The sequence below is a fragment of the Taudactylus pleione genome, unplaced genomic scaffold, assembly GCF_031769625.1.
Source record: "Taudactylus pleione unplaced genomic scaffold, aTauple2 ptg000333l, whole genome shotgun sequence".
NCBI lineage: Eukaryota > Metazoa > Chordata > Amphibia > Anura > Myobatrachidae > Taudactylus > Taudactylus pleione.
Genome location: NW_028284734.1, coordinates 9542893 through 9564303, shown reverse-complemented (window position 1 = coordinate 9564303; position 21411 = coordinate 9542893). Strand labels below are relative to the sequence as shown.

General features: G+C 43.8%; 1 protein-coding gene across 3 annotated transcripts in view; it reads right to left on the bottom strand.

The window, feature by feature from the left end:
- CCDC125 (coiled-coil domain containing 125) overlaps positions 1–19644 on the bottom strand; it is a 55396-nt gene extending 35752 nt beyond the window's left edge. For 2 of the 3 annotated variants that reach the window (XM_088443778.1, XM_088443780.1), the window contains exons 1-4: positions 19113–19247; positions 10975–11322; positions 7462–7520; positions 1717–1803 (exon numbers count right to left, since the gene is read on the bottom strand). In XM_088443778.1, coding sequence (XP_088299904.1) covers positions 1717–1803; positions 7462–7520; positions 10975–11322; positions 19113–19122 — 504 coding nt within the window. In that variant the 5' untranslated portion in view covers positions 19123–19247. Of the gene's footprint in view, positions 1–1716; positions 1804–7461; positions 7521–10974; positions 11323–19112; positions 19248–19470 lie in introns of those variants that run through there. The other variant, XM_088443779.1, reaches the window with a different exon arrangement.
- Between the last annotated feature and the right edge of the window lie 1767 nt (positions 19645–21411).

The window sequence follows — 21411 nt, the reverse complement described above, 5'->3', positions numbered from 1 at the left end:
CAAGCCATCATTAGGCTGAAAAATCAAAACAAACCCATCAGAGAGATAGCAAAAACATTAGGTGTGGCCAAATCAACTGTTTGGAACATTCTTAAAAAGAAAGAATGCACCAGAGAGCTCAGCAACACCAAAAGACCCGGAAGACCACGGAAAACAACTGTGGTGGATGACAGAAGAATTATTTCCCTGGTGAAGAAAAACCCCTTCACAACAGTTGGCCAAATCAAGAACACTCTCCAGGAGGTAGGTGTAAATGTGTCAAAGTCAACAATCAAGAGAAGACTTCACAAGAGTGAATATAGAGGGTTCACCACAAGATGTAAACCATTGGTGAGCCACAAAAACAGGAAGACCAGATTATAGTTTGCCAAACAACATCTAAAAAAGCCATTACATTTCTGGAACAACATCCTATGGACAGATGAGACAAAGATCAATTTGTACCAGAGTGATGGGAAGAGAAGAGTATGGAGAAGGAAAGGAACTGCTCATGATCCAAAACATACCACCTCATCAGTGAAGCATGGTGGTGGTAGTGTCATGGCATGGGCATGTATGGCTGCCAATGGAACTGGTTCCCTTGTATTTATTGATAATGTGACTGCTGACAAAAGCAGCAGAATGAATTCTGAAGTGTTTCGGGCAATATTATATGCTCATATTCAGTCAAATGCTTCAGAACTCATTGGACGGCGCTTCACAGCGCAGATGGACAATGACCCGAAGCATACTGCAAAAGCAACCAAAGAGTTTTTTACGGCTAAAAAGTGGAATGTTATGCAATGGCCAAAGTCAATCCCCTGACCTGAGTCTGATAGAGCATGCATTTCACTTGATGAAGACAAAACTGAAGGGAAAATGCCCCAAGAACAAGCAGGAACTGAAGACATTTGCAGTAGAGGCCTGGCAGAGCATCACCAGGGATGAAACCCAGCGTCTGGTGATGTCTATACGTTCCAGACTTCAGGCTGTAATTGCCTGCAAAGGATTTGCAACAAAGTATTAAAAAGTGAAAGTTAGATTTAGGATTGTTTAGTTTGTCCCATTACTTTTGGGCCCTTAAAAAGTGGGAGGCACATATAGAAACCGTTGTAATTCCTACACCGTTCACCTGATTTGGATGTAAATACCCTCAAATTAAATCTGAAAGTCTGCAGTTAAAGCACATCTTGTTTGTTTCATTTCAAAGCCATTGTGGTGGTGAATAGAGGCCAAAATATGAAAATTCTGTCAATGTCCCAATACTTATGCACCTGACTGTATGTAATGTTCATTCAAGAAAGCATTTTGTTTGAAATATCACTATAATCAAATTATTTATTATCTTTTCTAGGGGATACCAACAAATCTGTCCAGGCCATTTTAGAAAATCTTTGGAGAATGAAGAATAAGTTATCTCTTTTCACAGTTTCTTTGCTTTATTCTATGACATACAGTACCCAAGGCATGCAGGTATGCATAAGACAATAGCTTTTAACACCAAATCCTTTGTTCCTCCATACATAGGTGTAAGTCAGGAAGACAAGCCCCTTACATCTGGTATAGCTCGCTCTATGGTATATTATTTGTATGTGTTTATTTCTGTCAGTACACAATGCTACATAGCCCGTTCCCACTTCAGGTAACTGATATAACTAAATGCAGGTACCAAAGGTATTTGTTCTCATTTACACACAAAAACATAATGTGGCATTTCTGACAGGCTCTATATCTCACCATACTCTGTAGGATCTTCAGTGCTTCATCCTTTCCATCAAGTTGTCTTTGTGAAGCCTTAAGTTCAACTGTCAGGAGATCCACTTCCTGCAGGGAGAGGAAACAGACTTGGAATGGTTATGAAATCACATGTAAACAGGGCCTATTGCTGCTGCTTCTATTACTACTAGTACTACTACTAAGCAATAGCTCAAGTGACACTTATTGCTTTTTTTATATACAGCACCACACATGAATAATGCTGGTAAAATACATTTTCAACATCAAACTGTCCTAAAGTAAATAATTACTTCACCACTCCATTATAGACAGCTGAAGACCCTCCTATAACTTTAGGTCCATTTTCTAATGTTATAGTATTATTATTATTACTAGCCTTTATATGGCGCCACAAGTGTTCCGCAGCGCCTTATAAAGTACATAGACAAATAAGTGAACAAGCAACAAGTGACTTACAGTACAGTACAATGCAGGACAAGGACAAGGTTTATATACATTGCCGCACAACAGGGCGTAAGCAACCAGGTGTTAGGGTCTTAGGCGCTCGAGTGAGGAGTAGATGACAGTATAAGGAGTAGCACAACAGGGCTCAGCTCGTGAGAGCTTACATTCTAAAAGGGAGGGGCAGACAAACAGGCGTGACACAGATGGGGTAGACAGGGAGGAAGGAGTATGTAGCAGCAGGTTAGGATTAGAGCTGGAAGGCTTTGATGAAGTAGTGGTTCCTCAGAGCCCGTTTGAAGATTTGTAGAGAGGTGGAAAGTCTGATAGGAAGAGGGAGAGAGTTCCAGAGGTAGGGAGCAGCACGGGCAAAATCTTGGAGGCAGGAGGGGGAGGACGTAATCAGTTGGCAGGAGATTCGACGAGCATTTGTTGAGCGAAGAAGGTGGATAGGAGTGAAGGAAGTTGAGGTCAGGGATGTAAATGAGAGAGGAATGGGTGAGGGCTTTGTAAGAACCTTGAATTGGGCTCTGAAGGGAAAAGTGAGCCAGTGTAGGGCTTGTAAGAGAGGGGAGGCAGATGTAGAACGTTTGGAGAGGAAGAGATAAATATCTATCTATCTATAGTTATAAAGATCTCTAGCTATGTAGAGCTCTAGCTATGTAGAGCTCTAGCTATAGATCTAGGACATCTATGGATCCCTTCTTATTGGCCTTCCCCTAACCAGTCTTTGGTCCTAAAATCCATTCTGTACACTACGACCAGACTATTTAACTTTGCCAAACATTGTTCTACTGCTGCTGCTTTGCCATTCTCTACATGTTGCCTGTACTTCAAATAGAAAGTATAGTGGTCGCTCACATCAGCTTAATTATATTGTTCAGGTGCTTGTAAAGGGCGGGGTTTATACTGAACCACAGAAAAAAGAAGATTCCCTCCAGCACACTGCAGCAATATTAGCAAAAATACTTGAATCCTACATGATAATAGAAATTCAGAGGTATTGGTTGCATACATTTGCAAATATATGATTAAGCGCCAGGCCAGCGTCAAGGCTCCTCTATACCGGCTTCCCTAACATTAAGGGGTTCACGTCTGAGGCGCAGAGCAGCCCAAAAGAACCCAGCCAAGGACCACTCCCAGGGCATCACACGAAAAATGGAAGAAAGGTGATAGTGAAGTGTAAAGTATAGATGTGTCAAGATAATCAATAAGTGTTAATATAATAAGAAAGAATTAAAATGACATGAATAATAAACAAAGAAATGTTAAGGACGCCGGTATAGAGGAGCCTTGATGCTGGCCCGGCACTTAATCATATATTTGCAAATGTTCTGAATTTCTATTATCATGTAGGATTCAAGTATTTTTGCTAATATTGCTGCAGTGTGCTGGAGGGAATCTTCTTTTTTTTATGTTGCCTGTACTTTACAGAATCTAATATAAAATACTTCTAACATGCAAAGCCAATTAGCAAAACTGAACCAATATCTCCTATTTTTGTATATTTTACAGGCTTAAAAGTGGAAACTTCTCTCATTGCTACATCTGTAAAATCACCAAACCATACACTTGTGTATGAATCCGCTATTACACACAGCGCATCCTGCAGATCAGGGCGGCAAACTTGTCAGTCACTCACTGACGTTAACCCTGTCCGGAGCACCTCCCTCCCCTTATAGAACAACCTGCTTGAGAATGGTGAAAGAAACCATGATGGTGATATCAACCAACATATAAACATGTCCGTTATGTCTTATGTCATTCCGCTTAGTAATACACAGTATTTAATCCATAGTAATAACAAATGCTAAGGTTATTTTCACAATAAAGTGCTATATTGCCAGATGAACATGAATTGTTGTTCACCATCTACCAAGGGATGTCTTACAATTTCTATTGGTAAGTATATTATATTGTGAAGGTTGCCTGTAACAGATAGCGGAGTGTGAATTTGACTCATACAACTGGCTACCTGGGTTGCCTAGCCAAGTTAGCGACACCATTGCCAACTTTTAGGGAAGACAACCAGTTCGGGTACCATGCCAACATAAGGACTGTGTTAACATAGAAGTCATCAAAAATAATAATAATTATAATAATAATAATGGAACTTAAGGGGTTAATAAACAGACACACACACACACACACACCTCCCCCCCCTATTTAGTATGCACCATGCAGTACTAGATCATGTGTGCAGCCAGTACTCTCTCTCTTGTTGGCCCTTCCTTTGAGCTCTCTCACACTCTTGTACTGTAACTGCTGGTGCCGAGAGCCAGGTAGTGTAGCCTACAAATTCTGTAGGGATCCACCCAATTGGTCATTAAAGGAAATGGTGCATGATCTAAATTAACCATGTGCCAGAGCATTTACACACTAGTTCTAAATCCAGGGCAAACAAAAGTGTCACATTGCCTGAACAAGTGTAGAAAATGGTTTCTAAAAAATAATTCTATTAGTTTCTTGCCTTAAAAACAAAGAAAATTGAAGCAGAAAAACACCAAGTAAGAAAACAAACATTAGTGTCTCCTGGTTCTGGCGCTTTGTGCTTGCTATGTGTACTTTCCAAGTGTTACAGTTTAAAAACAAAAACTCCTCGCCCATTTTACCATTACTTTCAAGAGCCACGAACAAGGACGGGGAAGGTAGATTGCAAAGTGAACCTATGTCACACCACAACACACTTTAGTTTTGGTGCATCCAGCACAAATCACACGTGCCCCTACTCGTCACACTCCGGCACAGAGTAACTGTGCTTCTATGAGAAACCTGCCCCCTACACCCACTGCAATTAAGTACACATTTATTTTTTTCTCCTAAAATACTTCCTGGTGTAGCACTATGGGGGGAATTAAATTAGTCACAGGGTTTCCCCTGTGTCTAATTACCGGGAAAAATCACTGCGGCGCGGGGAAATGCTATTCAATCAAATAGCCTTTTTCACAGGCCGAAAAATTGTGATTCAGGCAGGGAAACCCACCGATTCTGCGTAAACTGCAGAATCAATGGGTTTTTTCCCCGGCCGCGAACATGATTTGGTGGGTTTTCCGCGGACTTTACCACACACCTTCATGAGCTGTGAGTTTTAGTACGACTGCGGGGGCTCACGCATGGAGTAATCCCCACTTTTTTAATTGCCCCCGGCTCGGCTAAATGAATACACCCTTATGAGAGTGATGGGGCATCAAGACAATTTTTTTCACAGGTTCCAATTTTGTGTGTATAGTGCACCAAGACAATGCAATAAAAAGTTTTTTTTTTAACCAAATTTAAATTCCCCTAAAGTATGATAATGGCAGGGGCCCGATGCCCAGGACACAAACCATACAGAAGACATTGAGAAAGCATATGTCCAATGTCTAACTCTCCTGCTGCTAATGTCCAGAGAATTTTTCAAATTAAGTGCTTCCAACAATTACCAGTCAGTGTTCCCACCACATCACCCCCTGCAATGTATCAGAAGCACTACATTCATTTTACTGTCGTCAGTGGAATCAGAATCAGCTATAATGAGAGGAAATGAGGGAGAGAGGAAATGAGGGTACCTCGCCAAAAGGTAGAGACTCCAGGGTTCAAATCTGATAGGTGTGTGGAGGGGTTTTTAATATTAAAAAAAAAAATGTGCATGGACATGAGCGTAACTACCATAGGGACAAGGGGTGCAGCTGCTATGGGGCCCATTTCCACCATTGGTTGGTACATAGGGACCCGTACAAACTTTCTGCTATGGGGCCTTCAAATAGCTAGTTACGCCCCTGTGTATGGATGGACATCTCATTGAAAACATAATACTCAAATCAACAGCCAGTAGCCAAGGGCGGTCCATATGTATCATTCATCTCTTTTAGGCTTGCATTGGGGAAGAAAGCTCCTACATACATATACAACACTGACTTTTGTTGGCCGGGGGGAAAAGTGGTGGTGGGGTGGGGGGGGGGGGGGTAATGGGGGTAGGGTAGAGATTTAAAAAAAAAAAAAAAAAAAAACTTAATTATTAGTAACAATTGGGAAGGGGATCACTAAACAGTAGGGGCCCATTGTCACATGGGGGGTATGGATGGGGGGTTTACCACAGAAATCTATTATCACTAGGGGGGTGATATCTCTGGATATCTATATTTCTGATAAGGGACACAGAGCGGTGCAAAATAACCCCTAGGTATGTTTTATTTAATAAAATATTAAAATTATTTAAATTATGGATGTGCAGGCTCAGATAAGTTCAGACTTTTGTCCAGGAATGATGATGTTTGTCCATGGAAGATGATGTTTTGCCTCTTTCTGAGTCCCGAACTTGGCGGGAAAATCCGAACTAATCCGAGCCTGCACATCCCTAATTTAAATATATATTTTAAAATGCATTTAAAACTTTATTAAATAAAACAAACGTCAATTTCTGAGTGGTTTCTGGTAAAAAAAAAATTAGTCAGTTAAGTGGTTAACAGTGTATGGCCACTGTGAATAAAGAGAGACATTTCTGTTATAACCAAAGTAGAGTAATAACAAAACATAACATAATTTCTGTAATCCGTCCCCATCACGGTCTCAGTGTGCAGTCCTTACCATTAGGAACCTGTAGAACTGGTTAAGTAGCATGTGGGATTCCAGGAGAATACATCATAAGATAAATACTGAGGACTAGTATTCAGATGTACATGAAATACCACATATAAACCTAACAAGTACAGTACACAGCCCCTTTTCACTCTCACAGAGGGAAAAAAAAGCAACATACAGTTCTATCATACTAATGAAGAATACATGACGGAGCCTAGAAGCAGTACTTTGGTCTCCACAAAACACCTGATAAAAGGAACTCTTGTTATGATATAAGGTATGGGTTTGGGGTAATTCAGTTCAGCATGATGTCTACAGCGTACCTATGGAACTTATGTGTCCGCAGACTCCAAATAGGTCAATGAGATTGTAAGAACATTGCTGCCTACCTTACTAAATGGTAATGTGCGCAGCAAAACATTGCTGTGATGTCCACATAGAAATGACATGCCCCCCCCCCCCCCCAAAGGGTCAATCCTATCTCCCACGAGTTCCCTGTATTATCCGTACTTACGGTTCCCCCAGACTCACTGATATTTGTTTGCAGCCCTATAGAGCTGCCCACAAAAGTCTGCGAGTAAAGGTTAGATTGAGCCACGAGGGGGGGGCAAGTTGCAGTGCCGGAAATGAGGGTTCTACGACATTGCAACAGCAACTTGGCCCCCCCACACACACCTAATAGAATGACCCCCAACAGCAGCCCAGTACACAGCCACTAGAGTCCATGCTAGTCGTCACACTTACCTCAGTTAAGTCTTGGAGACGCTGCCTCAAATCTTCATTTGAAATTTCTGAGCTTGCATCTGTATATAATACAAACAGCAATGGGATTATATGGCCAGACCTGGAGAATGGATCCTATTACTAATAACTACTGGCTATTTCAATGTATGTTATCTTCTAAACCCCATGTCAGTAGCGATTATGTGAGAATGCCTGGTTCTTGCACATCTCCATGATCATACTGGGCCTAGGCCTGTGATGACATGTGCACATCTGCTGACCAGGCCCGGCAACAAGTGGGGACTAGGGGCACCACTGTTCCGTAGTGTAACCACTGCCTGTTTGGCTGCTGCAGTGATCAGCAGGGTGCAGCTATGTACGGGGCCCCTGCTGATTACTGCAGCAGCAACGCAGGCAGCGGTTCATGGTCCATCTGACGGAGAGCTGCTGTATTGCGCTGGCAGTGGGCCTCATCAGCTCTGAAAACGAGGCTTAGGAGGCACGCACCATCTATCGTGGTTACGGAGTCCGGAGTAGCAGTCCCACGCAAGCGATCTCTGCCAGGGAAAATCTCTGCCAAAGAAAATTTGTACTAGCCAGCAACTCGCAGACTGGTTTATACAGATTGCTTTTAAATTTTAATGTACGTAATTTATTACTTTTTATTTCATATGATTGAATAGACTTTACAATTGTGCGCTCTTTATTTCTTCTGAAAAAAAAAAATATATATATATATATATATATAAATATATTTAAATATGTGCGGCGGGGGTCGAGGGTGTGGGTGCAACGTTGAGGTGGGGCCAGAAATATCAGTGTACCAGGCTCCAAGATTTCTGTTGCCGGGCCTCTTGTTGACCACAATGAAGACAGAGAGAATCTAGCAAGCACTTTACAGTACAGACAAAACTGTAATCGGGTATGCGTGTGCCATGTAAAGCAGGGTGGCTGACCAGGAAACAATCTATGAAGACAGTATTACTTGAGGCCAATGCACCAATTCAATTAAATAAAGCATTCAGCAGCACAGAAATATTATCTCTGGTGGGTTGACAAAGGCCTAATGTTAAAAAACAACATATTGTAAAATTATTACAGGTATAACCTTGCTGAGAACAATATAAAAAGTTTGCCATTGGGTCTGAGGAAATCTGTTCAAAAGTTGTTTTGTTAGTAAAGATACGTAATCTAGGATTTAGCATATTAAATATAGCTCATATTACATTGTACCTTGGCTGAGGCGACAGAATGCAGTTTAGTGGCGCTGCCTATTGTATATTAAACAATAATTAAATCTAACATTTATTATTAAGTGAACATCCTCCTTGCCATCTACATGCAAAACTGTGAAGGTACCATGCAGTTCACTGCCTCCAACACTGGCTTCCTTTCCGCCTATTACTAACCAGGTTTATCAGTTAGACTGTGCTCAGTCAGTTTCTAACACAGATTGTGATTGGTCTTAATCAAAGCAGAGAAGTTCAAACTGTTCTATGGCTATTTTTGTCACAGGACATGTTGTATGCTGTGCGGCCAGGTTCCTGTCATGGGACCACCACATTGCTTTTGGAGCAGGGAAAACTTTAGTTAAAAGATACATTAACAGGGGTATTCAATTTGGAGCGAAAATTTTCGGAATCGTTCGAAAAGTCTTTGAAAAAAAACGGGGATAACTTTTCACCACTGAATAGGTGGTGAAAAAAAGTGCAGAATTGGGGTTTAGGGGTGCAGGCTTAAAAAAAATAGCCTGCACCCCTGGGAATGACATTTTAAAAATAACTGTCAAAAAAAGTAAAAAAAAAAAAAAAAAAAATAGGGACACTCCAAAAAATTTATTTAAAAATTGGGGCGAAAAAAAAAGGAGAAATGTGTTTAAAAATAGGGAAATAGGTTCAGGGCTATTCTGCAAATATGTGACAGGTGTTTTCTAGAATAGATTATTAGCGGCACTTTAGGGACTTAAAAATATGCTAGTACCCATTTTCATGTACCCCAAATTTGATGGGACCACTTAAAAAAAGGAAAAAAATAACCTAAGTGCTCTTCTGCATCACTTCTTCAATGTCGGAAAAAAAACACCTGCCGCGGCTATTTAAATCCCCGACTTTCATTTGCAGGCTAAAACGGGGGTACCCATAGTGATCCCCCATGTTTTGATAGCTTTAGGGGGGTCCTACAATTTATCCCAGGTAAATCCCATTTTTTTTTGTCGATCCTATTTCGCCGGCTCCCGTTTTCGTAGCTTTTTAATTGAATACGGGGATAAAGCAGGCGCGCGCCCGATACTTTATCCCAGGAAAAGCTCCGATGTGGAGCACGTCCACCACGGACTTTTCGCTCCCATATTGAATACCCCTCCAAAAGTGTTAAATATGAAAACCAAGACCCTTACTTAATAACAACTTACATTTAGCTGATGGACAAATTTAAATGAAGCTTATGGGCCAAATGTAATAGGGTGAGTTAAGCAGTAAACTCTCACACTTTTTAAACTCGGTCATTGTAATAGAGTCTGAGAACATGTAAACACACATGTTTTTAGACTCAAAGGGGTATATTTACTAAAGTGAGAGTTGTTAGAAGTGGAGATGTTGCCCATAGCAACCAATCAGATTTTACTTAACATTTAACTAGAACCTTCTAGTAGACAATAGCTAGGATCTGATTGGTTGCTATGGGCAACAACTCCACTTCTAAAAACTCTAACTTTAGTAAATTTACCCCAAAAACTCTCACAATGTAAACTCTCATGATGTAAACTCTTATCTAGATGTTTTCCCATTTTGAAGACAACACTTGACTTGACCAATGTGAGAGGTTACTGCAAAACGCTCACATTTTCTAACCTCTCACCCTATTACATTTGGCCCTATATGGCTTATGCCCCATATATTTACAGACTGGTGAAAGCATGCAGATTTATGTGTCATATAACAGACCAGTTATATAACATATAGACAGGAAGAGCCCCATAATTCATGTCTCTATTCTCCCAACATAGTAATAAAGTTTATATACTGTACATGTTACATATAATTATATGTAGAATTATTTAAATAAAGTGGCAAAGGCTGTTACTGAGTATTTGGCTTTATATTCTATTTTCTTCAGTTTTGCCTTTTATTTTTATTTTTTTTGCAATGTGTGTTTCATGCGGAGCTTTTCCACCTGGACAGTAAAAAAATAGGAGAGAGTGGACCCAAATTAGGCTATGATGTGTTCAAGGGAGTCAATGGGCATCTAAAAAGATGAACTGGCTTAATCGACCACAGGGGGTAACACAAAACAGCTGTGCCACAAAAGTAGAGCATGATCTTTTTCCTGAATAAATTAGTACACCACAAAGAAATATCATTACTGCAAGAGAGTCTTAGGCACTATTATAACAGACAGTTATAACAGACAGTAACTGGGCATGTTCCCTGATGCCCATGTGTACCCACTTGCATACTTAATACATCATCACATTGAGATTAGTATACAAATACCCACATGCACATAATTATAATTCCTCATTTGGCACCGTCTTACCAATGCTGTTCTGTCTGCACCGCTGGTAGCCCTCTGTGCCAGGTCTGGTAGCACTCCTTTCCTCAGGAACACTGCGCTTCTGGACATGGTTTCTTGTGGTGGAAACATCTTCTCCCTTCTTAACAAGATGATAGTGACCCTCAGAATCAGATCCTTTTCTCAGTTTGAATGTTTTTGACTCAGTCCCTTCGAGAGCCTCATAGAGACCCCCTGGCTTTCTGCCAAATCCCTCCCCTAAGTCTCCGCCTGCCATGAAGTCTTCCTCCTCGTCCGATAGGCAGTTACGCTCACTGGCCAGAGCGTCACACATGGTCACAGCGTCCAGCAATACCAGGGCGGCCTGCAAGGCTGAAACACACAGTCAGTGACATTATAATGCATTGGCATCTCTGGACTAAATGAAATGGTCAAAGAAGGCAATTGAATGGTATTGTAGAGTCTCTGATACATTTAATCATTACATTTGCACACTCCAATCATTCAGGTAAAAAACAGGAGAGAGTAGCTGGCGTGACAAAGACATCCATCAGCTATTGGGCACTTTCAGAAAGTGAGGGCCCAGAAATATACAGAGTGACTGGATCTCTTCCATACTCTCATCCTTGACTTTTATAGGACCATCCTCTCTAATCTCCTAGTGCACTACACTGCAGAGCGGGTGTCGCTTTAAAAAACAGGAACTATAAATATGCTGCTAGTTACAGCATAGGGAACTACAGAACAGCTGGCTATTCCTACACCACTCCAGTTACTAAAGACTCCCAGATACTACTCCTGTGGCTGAACTGCACCTGTATTCATTTGAAATCCTGGCTTTTACATGATCTACAAGCTTATAGTCATTAATCATGTCATTTATCATGAAGAAAGTGCTTTTCCATATGTGGTCATATTGGAGGCGGCAGCTTCTCTAGACGTCCTCTTGATTATAATATGAGTGATAGAACAGGCTGCACTTTGCATAGTTCAGATCAATAACAGAGCAGCTATTAGGCACATGTGCCAGGGCTCTCATGTGTTTCGTGTGGGGGGAATCTTATATTAGCAAGTCTAGAGGGAGTAAGTTCCCATACCTCAGCACCGTTCCGAATTGTCATAGCAAATAATGTTCATTAAATTGTAAGGAATTGGCCATTATTCATTTTACCACTATAGTGTCATTGTTAAGCTGAGCAGTTTTAATGTCCATATACAAAACCACCTGTGATTTCCATCATGTAGATCAGAGCAATCAGGAACACTCAACCTCCCACCTATTGTACAGAAACTGTTGACCTCCAAAACATTTGGGGTAAGGGAGAGGTTAAAAATTAAGCAGGCCTTCTTATCCAGAACTACTTGATTTATCAGCGGATAATATATGGCTTCTGAAGGGTGTTAGGACTCTAGGCCAAGTGTATGAGGGTGCGAACCTTAAGTCTTTTCAACAGCTACAAATTGACTTTGATATTCCTAATACAGCATTTTTTCGGTACTTGCAATGGAATCGGTATGTAATATCGCCGGCCGCATGGCCGGAAGTTCGAATCCCGTCAGCGTCAGGCCGACAGAGGAAGAGATCCCGGCAGAGGCTGCCCGACAGCGCTGGAAATCCTGATCGTCCCCAGGTAAGTACTAACTAACCTAACCTACCCCCTAACCCTCCCTTAGGGGTGCCTAACCCTAACCTCCCCTCCAAGTGCCTAACCCTAATCCACCCTCTAAGTGCCCAACCCTAACCTCCCCCCAGGGATGCCTAACCCTAACCCCCCTTCCCCTAGCCTAACCTTAACCCTCCCGGGGGTTGCCTAATCCTAACTCCCCTCCGGGAGCCCTAAATCTAACCCTCCCCCCCCCCGCGGCTGTCCGCTCGTGGCGCCCGGCATCCCTTCGACCGGGATGCCGGGTGCCGGTCTCCCGGCGTAGGGGTAATGACAGGCGTCTAGATTTTAGACGCCTGTCATTTAACCCTAGCCGGGATTGAGGAGTCGGGAAGCTGGCGGACGGTGTTGCGGCCGCCGGCATCCTAAACGTATACCCTTGCAACTGAGACATGCTCTACATACACAATTTGCCTGTTTTTCTCCTGTATTATCCCAGTCTCCTGTTAAGTCTCCTTGGTTTCCAGTTTGGGTTCTAGGGGTAGGGTGTCTTCTATCTATGCAGTTCTCAATTATAGCAATTTACCAGAATTGCTTATGCCCCTTAGGCTATAATGGGAAGCGGACTTGGGCCCACTCTCAGACGAACATTGGTCTCAAATATTAGGTTCAATTAAATATACTACACCCTGTGTTAGGTATCAACAGGTACATTTTTATGTCCTGAATAGAGTATATCGTACACCTGTTCTCTTGCATCGTGCTGGTCTTAGGAAGGATACTACCTGTGTAGATTTGGGGAGGAGAGTGCTGGTTTCTGGCATTTGCTATCCGGAGTGCCCGCTAGTTCATATATTTTGGGAGAATGTTTGGAGGGACATCCTGACCACGGACCCCTCTTTACCAAGCTTTAGCCCTGAAGTTTGTTTCTTTGGACTTGACCTGGAGGAGACACACTCCCTGATATTGTACCGTTATGTTTTGTGTCTTTCTACACTGGCCAAGGTAATTGTAGCTCGAAGGTGGTTTACGTCTGACCCTCCTAATGTGGTTAATTGGAGAATCTTGGTCGGTGATGTGATTAGACACGAAAAACATATGTTCAATTCCCGTAATGCTATATCTAAATTTCACGACAAATGGGATAGGTGGTGCCACTGCCATTCAAGATTGGGCAGAGATACCGGTGACTTTATGTCTGTATAACTATTTTTCCCTCTTCCAGTTTTGGTTGGCATGTGTCTGTCTGGGCTCATGTGGAGACGACCGACTTATCCAAGTATATAGTATTTTCCTGGATATAACAGCATATCTATGTTATATAATTACTGATATTTTGTATGCTTTATGTATTGAGGCGATTTTTTTATATCTGTATTGCTGATTTTTGTATCTCGCCTGATGAACAGATATTTTTCTGTCTTTTTCCATTTTTTGTCTATTTGTATCATATGTATATTTTGTCATATATGCAACTGATGACTTTGCTTTGTTTAATTTTGCATGTATTGTTTGTAATTATGTAATTTTGGAAGCTGTTTTCCAATAAAAAAAAAATACTTGATTAAAAAAAAAAAAAAAAATTAAGCAGGCCTATTTTAGAGGTGATTATATCAAATTATTGAAAAGCAATAGTGTCACTAGCCCCTTCAATGTAACAGATTTCATTGTAGAAAGGAGATGATCTGCAAACAGAAATCTGAATCTTGACCCCTTTACTGATACTGAAGATTTTTTACCAACAACATTATAACCCAATAAATGCATAGGTTGATTTGGTTCCTTGTCACTGTATTACATATTAAACAGATATGCAAACATAAGGGTGCTGTACGTTATATTAAAAGAATCTGGTAAATACTTGGAAACATTTTATTTATAATTGCTAACATAATTGTAGAGAATACAGAGGGGATGTAGTTAATAGACCGGCGGACGCAATGCCAGGGGTCTAAATCCCGACTCCTCCTGCCCGACAAGGGACTTAAGATAGGCGTCGAAATGCCAACGCCTATCTTAATCCCAACGCCGGAACACTGACACTCGCCATCCCGATCATCCTCGGACGGGTAAGTATAACACTTAGCCCGGGGATGGGGGGTTAGGTTTATGGACCCCCGGGGGGACTTAGGGTTAGGCACCCCCTCTGGGAAGGTTAGGGTTAGGCTAGGGGAAGGGGGGGTTAGGGTTAGGCACTCCCCGGGGAGGGTTAGGTTTAGGGTGCGGGGAGGTGGGGTTAGGTTTAGGCACCCCTGGGGGGAGGTTAGGGTTAGGCACTAAGGGGGGAGGTTAGGGTTAGGCACTAAGGGGGGAGGATTAGGGATAGGGGGGGAGAGTGGAGGGTTAGGTTACTTACCTTTAGCTGTCTGGATTTTGACCCGCCGGCCTGCCGCTGTCGGTATTTGATCCATTACCGATTCCCATATGGAGCATATTGTGAGTTACATTTTTCTTTTAATGCGAGGTATGAGTCTTCCCTCACACAGAGGGCCTGATTCAGACCCGGTCGCAAGTGCTGAGTCGATCCGGGTCTCGCACCAAAGGGGGCGAGCTGTCGATGGTGATTGACAGCTCGCCCCGTTTGGTAGGCGGGCAGGGGGGGTGGCTGGACAAACGGAGGCGTTCCCTATTAGAGCCAAAAGCTCTCTGGGGCTTGCGGCCACGAGACCCAACCACCCGATGGACGCGATGGTCTTGACCATCGCGACCATCATCCTGGCCGCTCGCAATAGCTGTAGGTGGTCACCCACAGCTATGCGAGCAGCCAGGAGGCCGAACAAAAAAAAAAAAAATGCCCCGATTCAGAGCGAGCGCTCGTTCAGAGCGTCCGTCTCTGAATCAGGCACAGAATCCGTAGAATGGTAATTCCGATGACTCATAGAATTCTCATTTTGTTAATTAACAGTCAGAGAAGACAGGTACAGGAAAGCCTATGTTGGCCCTTGGAAGGTTTTTCATAAACTTGTTAATTCCACTCAGGAGAGGAAATGGTTGAAGGTCGTTAGATAATCTCTGCGAAAATCCTGGGACCAGGATGTCCAATGTAAATGTGTATTTGATTATTGTAATTGTGTCAGCAAGAAGGTGCAACTTCATAACAGGCCTTTTAGATTGCACATCCTTTTGTCTGTATTTGCAGCTATAGGAAGCAAGCATAGTGGGAGGTAATCAAACCACAAGTGTATGCCATCTGACCACTCAGGTGGGATCAGATATAGGTAGGTTCAAAAACCTCATCATCTTTCATCTGGTTTATTACGTAAATGCTCCATACATCTGCCGGCCATTTCCCCGATCAGACCAGAACTGACGATCTGCTGGTCGGAAATGTCAATCGGCAGCCATCGAGGATAGGTGATCCTTTAGGGAATCAATGAAATTATTGATGTTAAAAATCGGCGATTTGCTGATCACAATCATATTCTGGTTGATAAAGCCGGGAAATGTTGGATTTTACCGATGACCCAATCCCGGCATCTGGGGATCAGGGGAATTGTCCCAATCCATTGCAGTAGGGTTACTCTATAAACAGTTATTAATTAGTAGAGCTATCAACTAACTGCATGGGAGTTGTGTCGCCAAGCTTGAACAATTGTGTTATAGAGTTAGGGGGCCTGTGGTTCCTTTAATTATAACATGAGGGGGTAGTAAAAGGAAGCGTGGTACCGTCAGGGCCGGCTCCAGGGGTCGGAGCACCCTGTGCCGGTCCTATACAGCGCAACCAAAAATGGGGGCGTGACCTAATTACCATAGGCCACGCCCCCTAAATAACATCAGGCTGGGGGGAGCCTCACTAGCTGGGCTTCTGCCAGCCCCTCTCCCGTCACTAAATGGATGCTGCGCGCAGGCTGCTGTGGTGGGGCAGGTCAGAGATGCTGGGGGGCAGTTGGGTACACTGAGGGAGCCTGTGGGGATGGTAGCGGATAGTTCCCCTTCCATAAATGTACCCCATTGACGTCATCAGTGCCAGGCCAGCCATGTTTGTGTCCTCCTTCAGCAGTTTGCTAAGCTGCGCAGGGCAGGCGCATCTGCCCTCCCGGGCGGCTCCATCTCTCCTCACTGAATGACGCTGGGAGAAGGCGTGGCCATGATCAGGGGATTTCCCAGCAGGCTCAGCACTGCTCCTCCCAGCATCAGTCAGTGAGGTAGGAATGGGCAGAATGATTCACTATACTGAGTTGAGCCACATGGCTCAACTCAGTGAAGTGTCTCGAGACACGGCTCTTTAGATAGTGCAGCGCTGTAGCCAGCAGGGGAGCCAGCGACTCAAGAGTGAGTCGCTGACAGCTCCGCACCCCCACAGCCCAGCACTACAGCTCAGGGTTCTCACTGACTCTCCTGAGTCAGTGAACTCCCTGAGCCCTGGCAGTAACTGCGCGACTCGCTGACAGCTCCGAGTGAGTCGCTGACAGCTCCGCCCAATTCACTGCTGATCTGACACAGTGCAGAAGTATAAATCAGGTCGGATCAGCAGTGTAGGGGGCGAAGCTGCCACTCACTGTGACAGAGAGGCTAGGGAGGGGAGTGTCTCGACACACCAAACACTGAGTGACTCGAATCACTCACTCATCTGAATGATTCGAGTCAGTGTGTTGAGACACTCACTCGCTAGCCATCTCTACAGTGAGGAGAGATGGAGCCGACCAGGAGAAGCGATGTGCCTGCCCTACACAGCACTCTGCTGAAGGAGGACCTAACCATGGAGCAGAGGTAAATCGCAGAAGGTGAGTGAGAAGTGCAGAGGGGGACGGGGGACCATTATAATTTTGCTATAGGGCCCTTTAGGTCTAGTTACACCCCTGTATGTGCCTTCTGAGGAGTTTGTCATTCTGCTGGGGGACATTCTATTAACTAAACATCCTCTCTAAGAGCGAGAAGTACTAAACTGAAAATTGCAGTAAAACGTTTTACCGCATTACCCATATGTACTAAGTGCTTCGTCCCAGTAACGCTATCTGATGAGGATTCTTATAGGGACGCCCTCTGAGAGGGATCCAATCAGATCCCTCCCAGCTCCCTTCTTGGCATGCGCAGAAACACGCCAGAGGGACTTCTGGGTGTTAAACCGGAAAGGTCCCTCTATCCGAGGCTATCGCAAAGGACAGCTCTTACCGGGAGAGCTGTCCTTTGCAATTTTAATAGCATTTCTAAGTACATACCGGGGTAATTAACTAAGGGCCTTATTCAGTACGGATCGCAATATTTCGTACACACGCAGTTCAATTGTGATAGCAAGCCACTCCACTGCGATCGCAATGCAAACCCAACACTATATAAGGATGCCCACTTTACCATACGCACATCTGTAATACTTAGCAGAATAGCGAAACCATCGGTACAATCGAGGAGTACCATCAGACCCAAACGCACACTTGCACAAGCCCTGACCTTACTCAGAAATTGCTAACAGCCACGCACGCTATGAGTCCTCACACTGAGTATGGCTTCACAGTGGATCATTTATGCATGCCCCTACAACGGCGCTGAAACAAACTGGCACGCAAGTAACATTTTATGACAAGAAAATTTTTAAATAAAACCGTAGTAGTACAGAACCGTAATAGCACAGGACCATAATAGCACAGGACCGTAGTACAGGTTGAATCTCCCATATCCAAATATTCCGAAATACGGAATATTTTTAGCATGACTGAGAAAGTGAAACCTTTGCTTTCTGATGTTTCCATGTACACAAAGTTTGTTTAAAGCACAAAATTATGAAAATACAGTATAAAATAACCTTCAGGTTGTGTGCATAGGGTGTACAGTAGTATATGAAACATAAATGAATTTCATGTATGTACACAAACTTTTTTTGATGCACAAAATTATTAAAAATATTGTATAAAATGACCTGCAGGCTGTGTGTATAAGGTGCATATAGAACATAAATGCATTCTGTGTTTAGATTTGGGTCCCATTCCCAAGACATTTCATTATGGTATGCAAATATTCCAAAATACGGAATATTCTCGATATCCAAAATACCCCTGGTCCCAAGCATTTTGGATAGGGGAGACTCAACCTGTAGTACAGGACCGTAGTAGTACTGAACCATAATAGCACAGAACCGTAATAGCACAGGACCGTAGTAGCACAGGACCGTACTTTTTGCGATTTGTATAGTGTATAGAAAACACAAAGAACAACTGCTTATCAGTATAGAGCGGTCAATTGTACCCATGCTCCAATTAAACTTATATTGGATTGGTTTCTTTTTGGATATTGGATTTGTTATTTATGTAATAAATCACCAAATTGTATTTCCATCATTAAGAGTGCTTATTTCAACATTGTCATGTGAAGGTGCTGTATACCAGTGATCACATTTACATCCCTTTAAAATAACTTTTCTCTCATATTATCTTCCAAAATAATGCACTTACTCAAACCCACAATAAGAATAAAACAAATTTACTATACTGCCTATAGATGTGATGTAGTTAGCCACTGTCCTTATTGCTAACTTACTATTATACACAATATATGTAATTAACTCTTTATACAGCTGCTGGTTGTGGAGCATACTTACTAGCTCTTTTCCCCACATATACATACCCTGTTGCATTAGATTCAAATAGCAAATTGAATCACACTGTGTCCTGTCAGTAAAGTTGCTGCTGTGTGTGTTACAGGAACCTCCAGAGCATTGTATGTGTACAGGAAAGACTAGCACAGACCGCTCCCAGATAGAGCTGATATGCCATACATTGCATATATACACCCCTAGGACAGGAAGAAGAAGGGTGCTCACACACCTGAGTAACCCCCTCTGATGCCACAGTCACCCCATATGCTGAGATCTGCTCCATCATTACTTTTGTATTACAATGCATTTGTCAGTAATAAGTATACATATTCTCCTGTGGAATCATAGGGAATATACATTCAGGTAGTGTAGTAAGTGGGGTCTTACCAGCTGTGTACAGTAGTAGTCAGGGGGGGTCTCCTGGGTTGTCGGACTCTCCTACTTTAATGTGGTGTCGGACTCCCACTCTCCTGTAAAATGTCGTTCCCAATAATACAGCACAGCTCCCAGCCAGTGATTTCCTGCTGCAGACAGACGTGGCCTTCCCCCACCCGTGTCACATGTGACATCTGAATAAGGGTGGAACGTAGGCTCTGCCTCTCTCACCTGGGTGTATACCTGCCCTATACAGGTTGCATGCAGGCAGTGACTACCCATTGTACCCAGGAAACTTACCTCATCTCAGCCATGTTGCGAGATTGGGAATAGTTATTATTAAATATTATAATTCCCGGGGCTTCTTACAAAGGTAATAGTACTTAGTAATTCTTACAGCTTCAATTCAGATGGATAGCTGCTAATATTAAACTACAACAGACCACACACGCCACATCACAATCACATACATTAATTAAAAACATTTTTTTATGATGATATAGAACTCATTGTACAATAATCAACATTTATTAATGGCACATACACAGGGGCGTCTTAAAAGAGGAGGGGGCTCGTGTGCACTCCCTGTGCAGAGACCCCTCCTCTCTCCCCGGTGGCTGGCACCCGACTGACGTGGCTGGCCAGCCACAGGAGCATTAGTAGACTCCGGGCACTAGAGCGGCCATTTTTCCAGTGTTCTGAGCAGCGCTGACACCTGACGCAGGACCACGGACAGGTAAGTTTAAAAAAATATGGGTGCAGTGTACGCGGAGCGGGCCCCCCGGACCTATTATAGATATGCCACTGCACATACACCAAAACATGAGTTCTCAGCAGGGGCTTAACTAGAACTTTGTGGGCCCCATACACGGCCGGCAGCAGAAATCTCGGGGCCTGGTACACTGATGACTCAGGGGGCCCCACCTTCTCGCCACCGTCCCCGATCCCGCACATCTCTCCCCTGCATGTGCGATATGTGAAGCACGATATGTTAACTAAAAGATACGCCAGACTTTAAATAAAGTAAAAATACACTATGACTTACCAAATACCACATGTGTCTCTCTGTCACTGATGATGCAGGCTGTAGTTCTTCTCTGCCATCTCTTGCAAGGTCTTCTTGATGTCAGTGCTGTGGATGCCTCAGGGGTAGGAGGGATGGTGTCTGCAGCCAGTCATCAGCCCCTCATCACCTTCCTCAAATTCAGCCTCTCATCAGCATCCTCAACCCAGAAGCCCCCATCACCTTTCTCTGTCCCCAGACCCCATCCTCAGTCCCCAGCCCCTATCACCTTCTGTCCCCAGGCCCCTTCATCTTCCTCTGCCCCTTCACCTTCCTCTGCCCATAGCCCCTTTTATCTTCCTCTGCCCCCTTCACCTTCCTCTGCATCCAGCCCGTCACCTTCTGCACCAGCCCGTTACCTTCCTCTGCGTCCAGCCTCCTTCACCTTCCTCTGTCACCAGGCACCATCACCTTCCTCTGCATCCAGCCTCCTTCACCTTCCTCTACTTCCACCCCCTGTCACCTTCTGCCCCAGCCCCGTCACCTTTCTCTGCCCAAGCTTCCTTCATCTTCCTCTGCGTCCAGCTCATCACCTTCTGCCCCAGCCCTTGTCACCTTCCTCTGCATCCAGCCTCCTTCACCAGGCACCATCGCTGTCCTCTGCTTCCAGTCCGTCACCCTCCGCCCCATCACCTTCCTGTGCGCCCAGCTTGTCACCTTCTGCCTCAGCCCATCACCTTCCTCTGCATCAGCCTCCTTCACCAGGGACAATCTCTGTCCTCCACGTCCAGCCCATCACCTTCCGCCCCGTCACCTTCCTCTGCCTCTTCTTCCGACAGCAGCCTCACGTGATGGCAGGCCAGGAATCCATCCACATCTGCCCGGGCAGGGAAGACATGCGGCAACGTGACAAAAGACGTCACGCCGCCGCGTTGCAGTCAGCTGTTAGT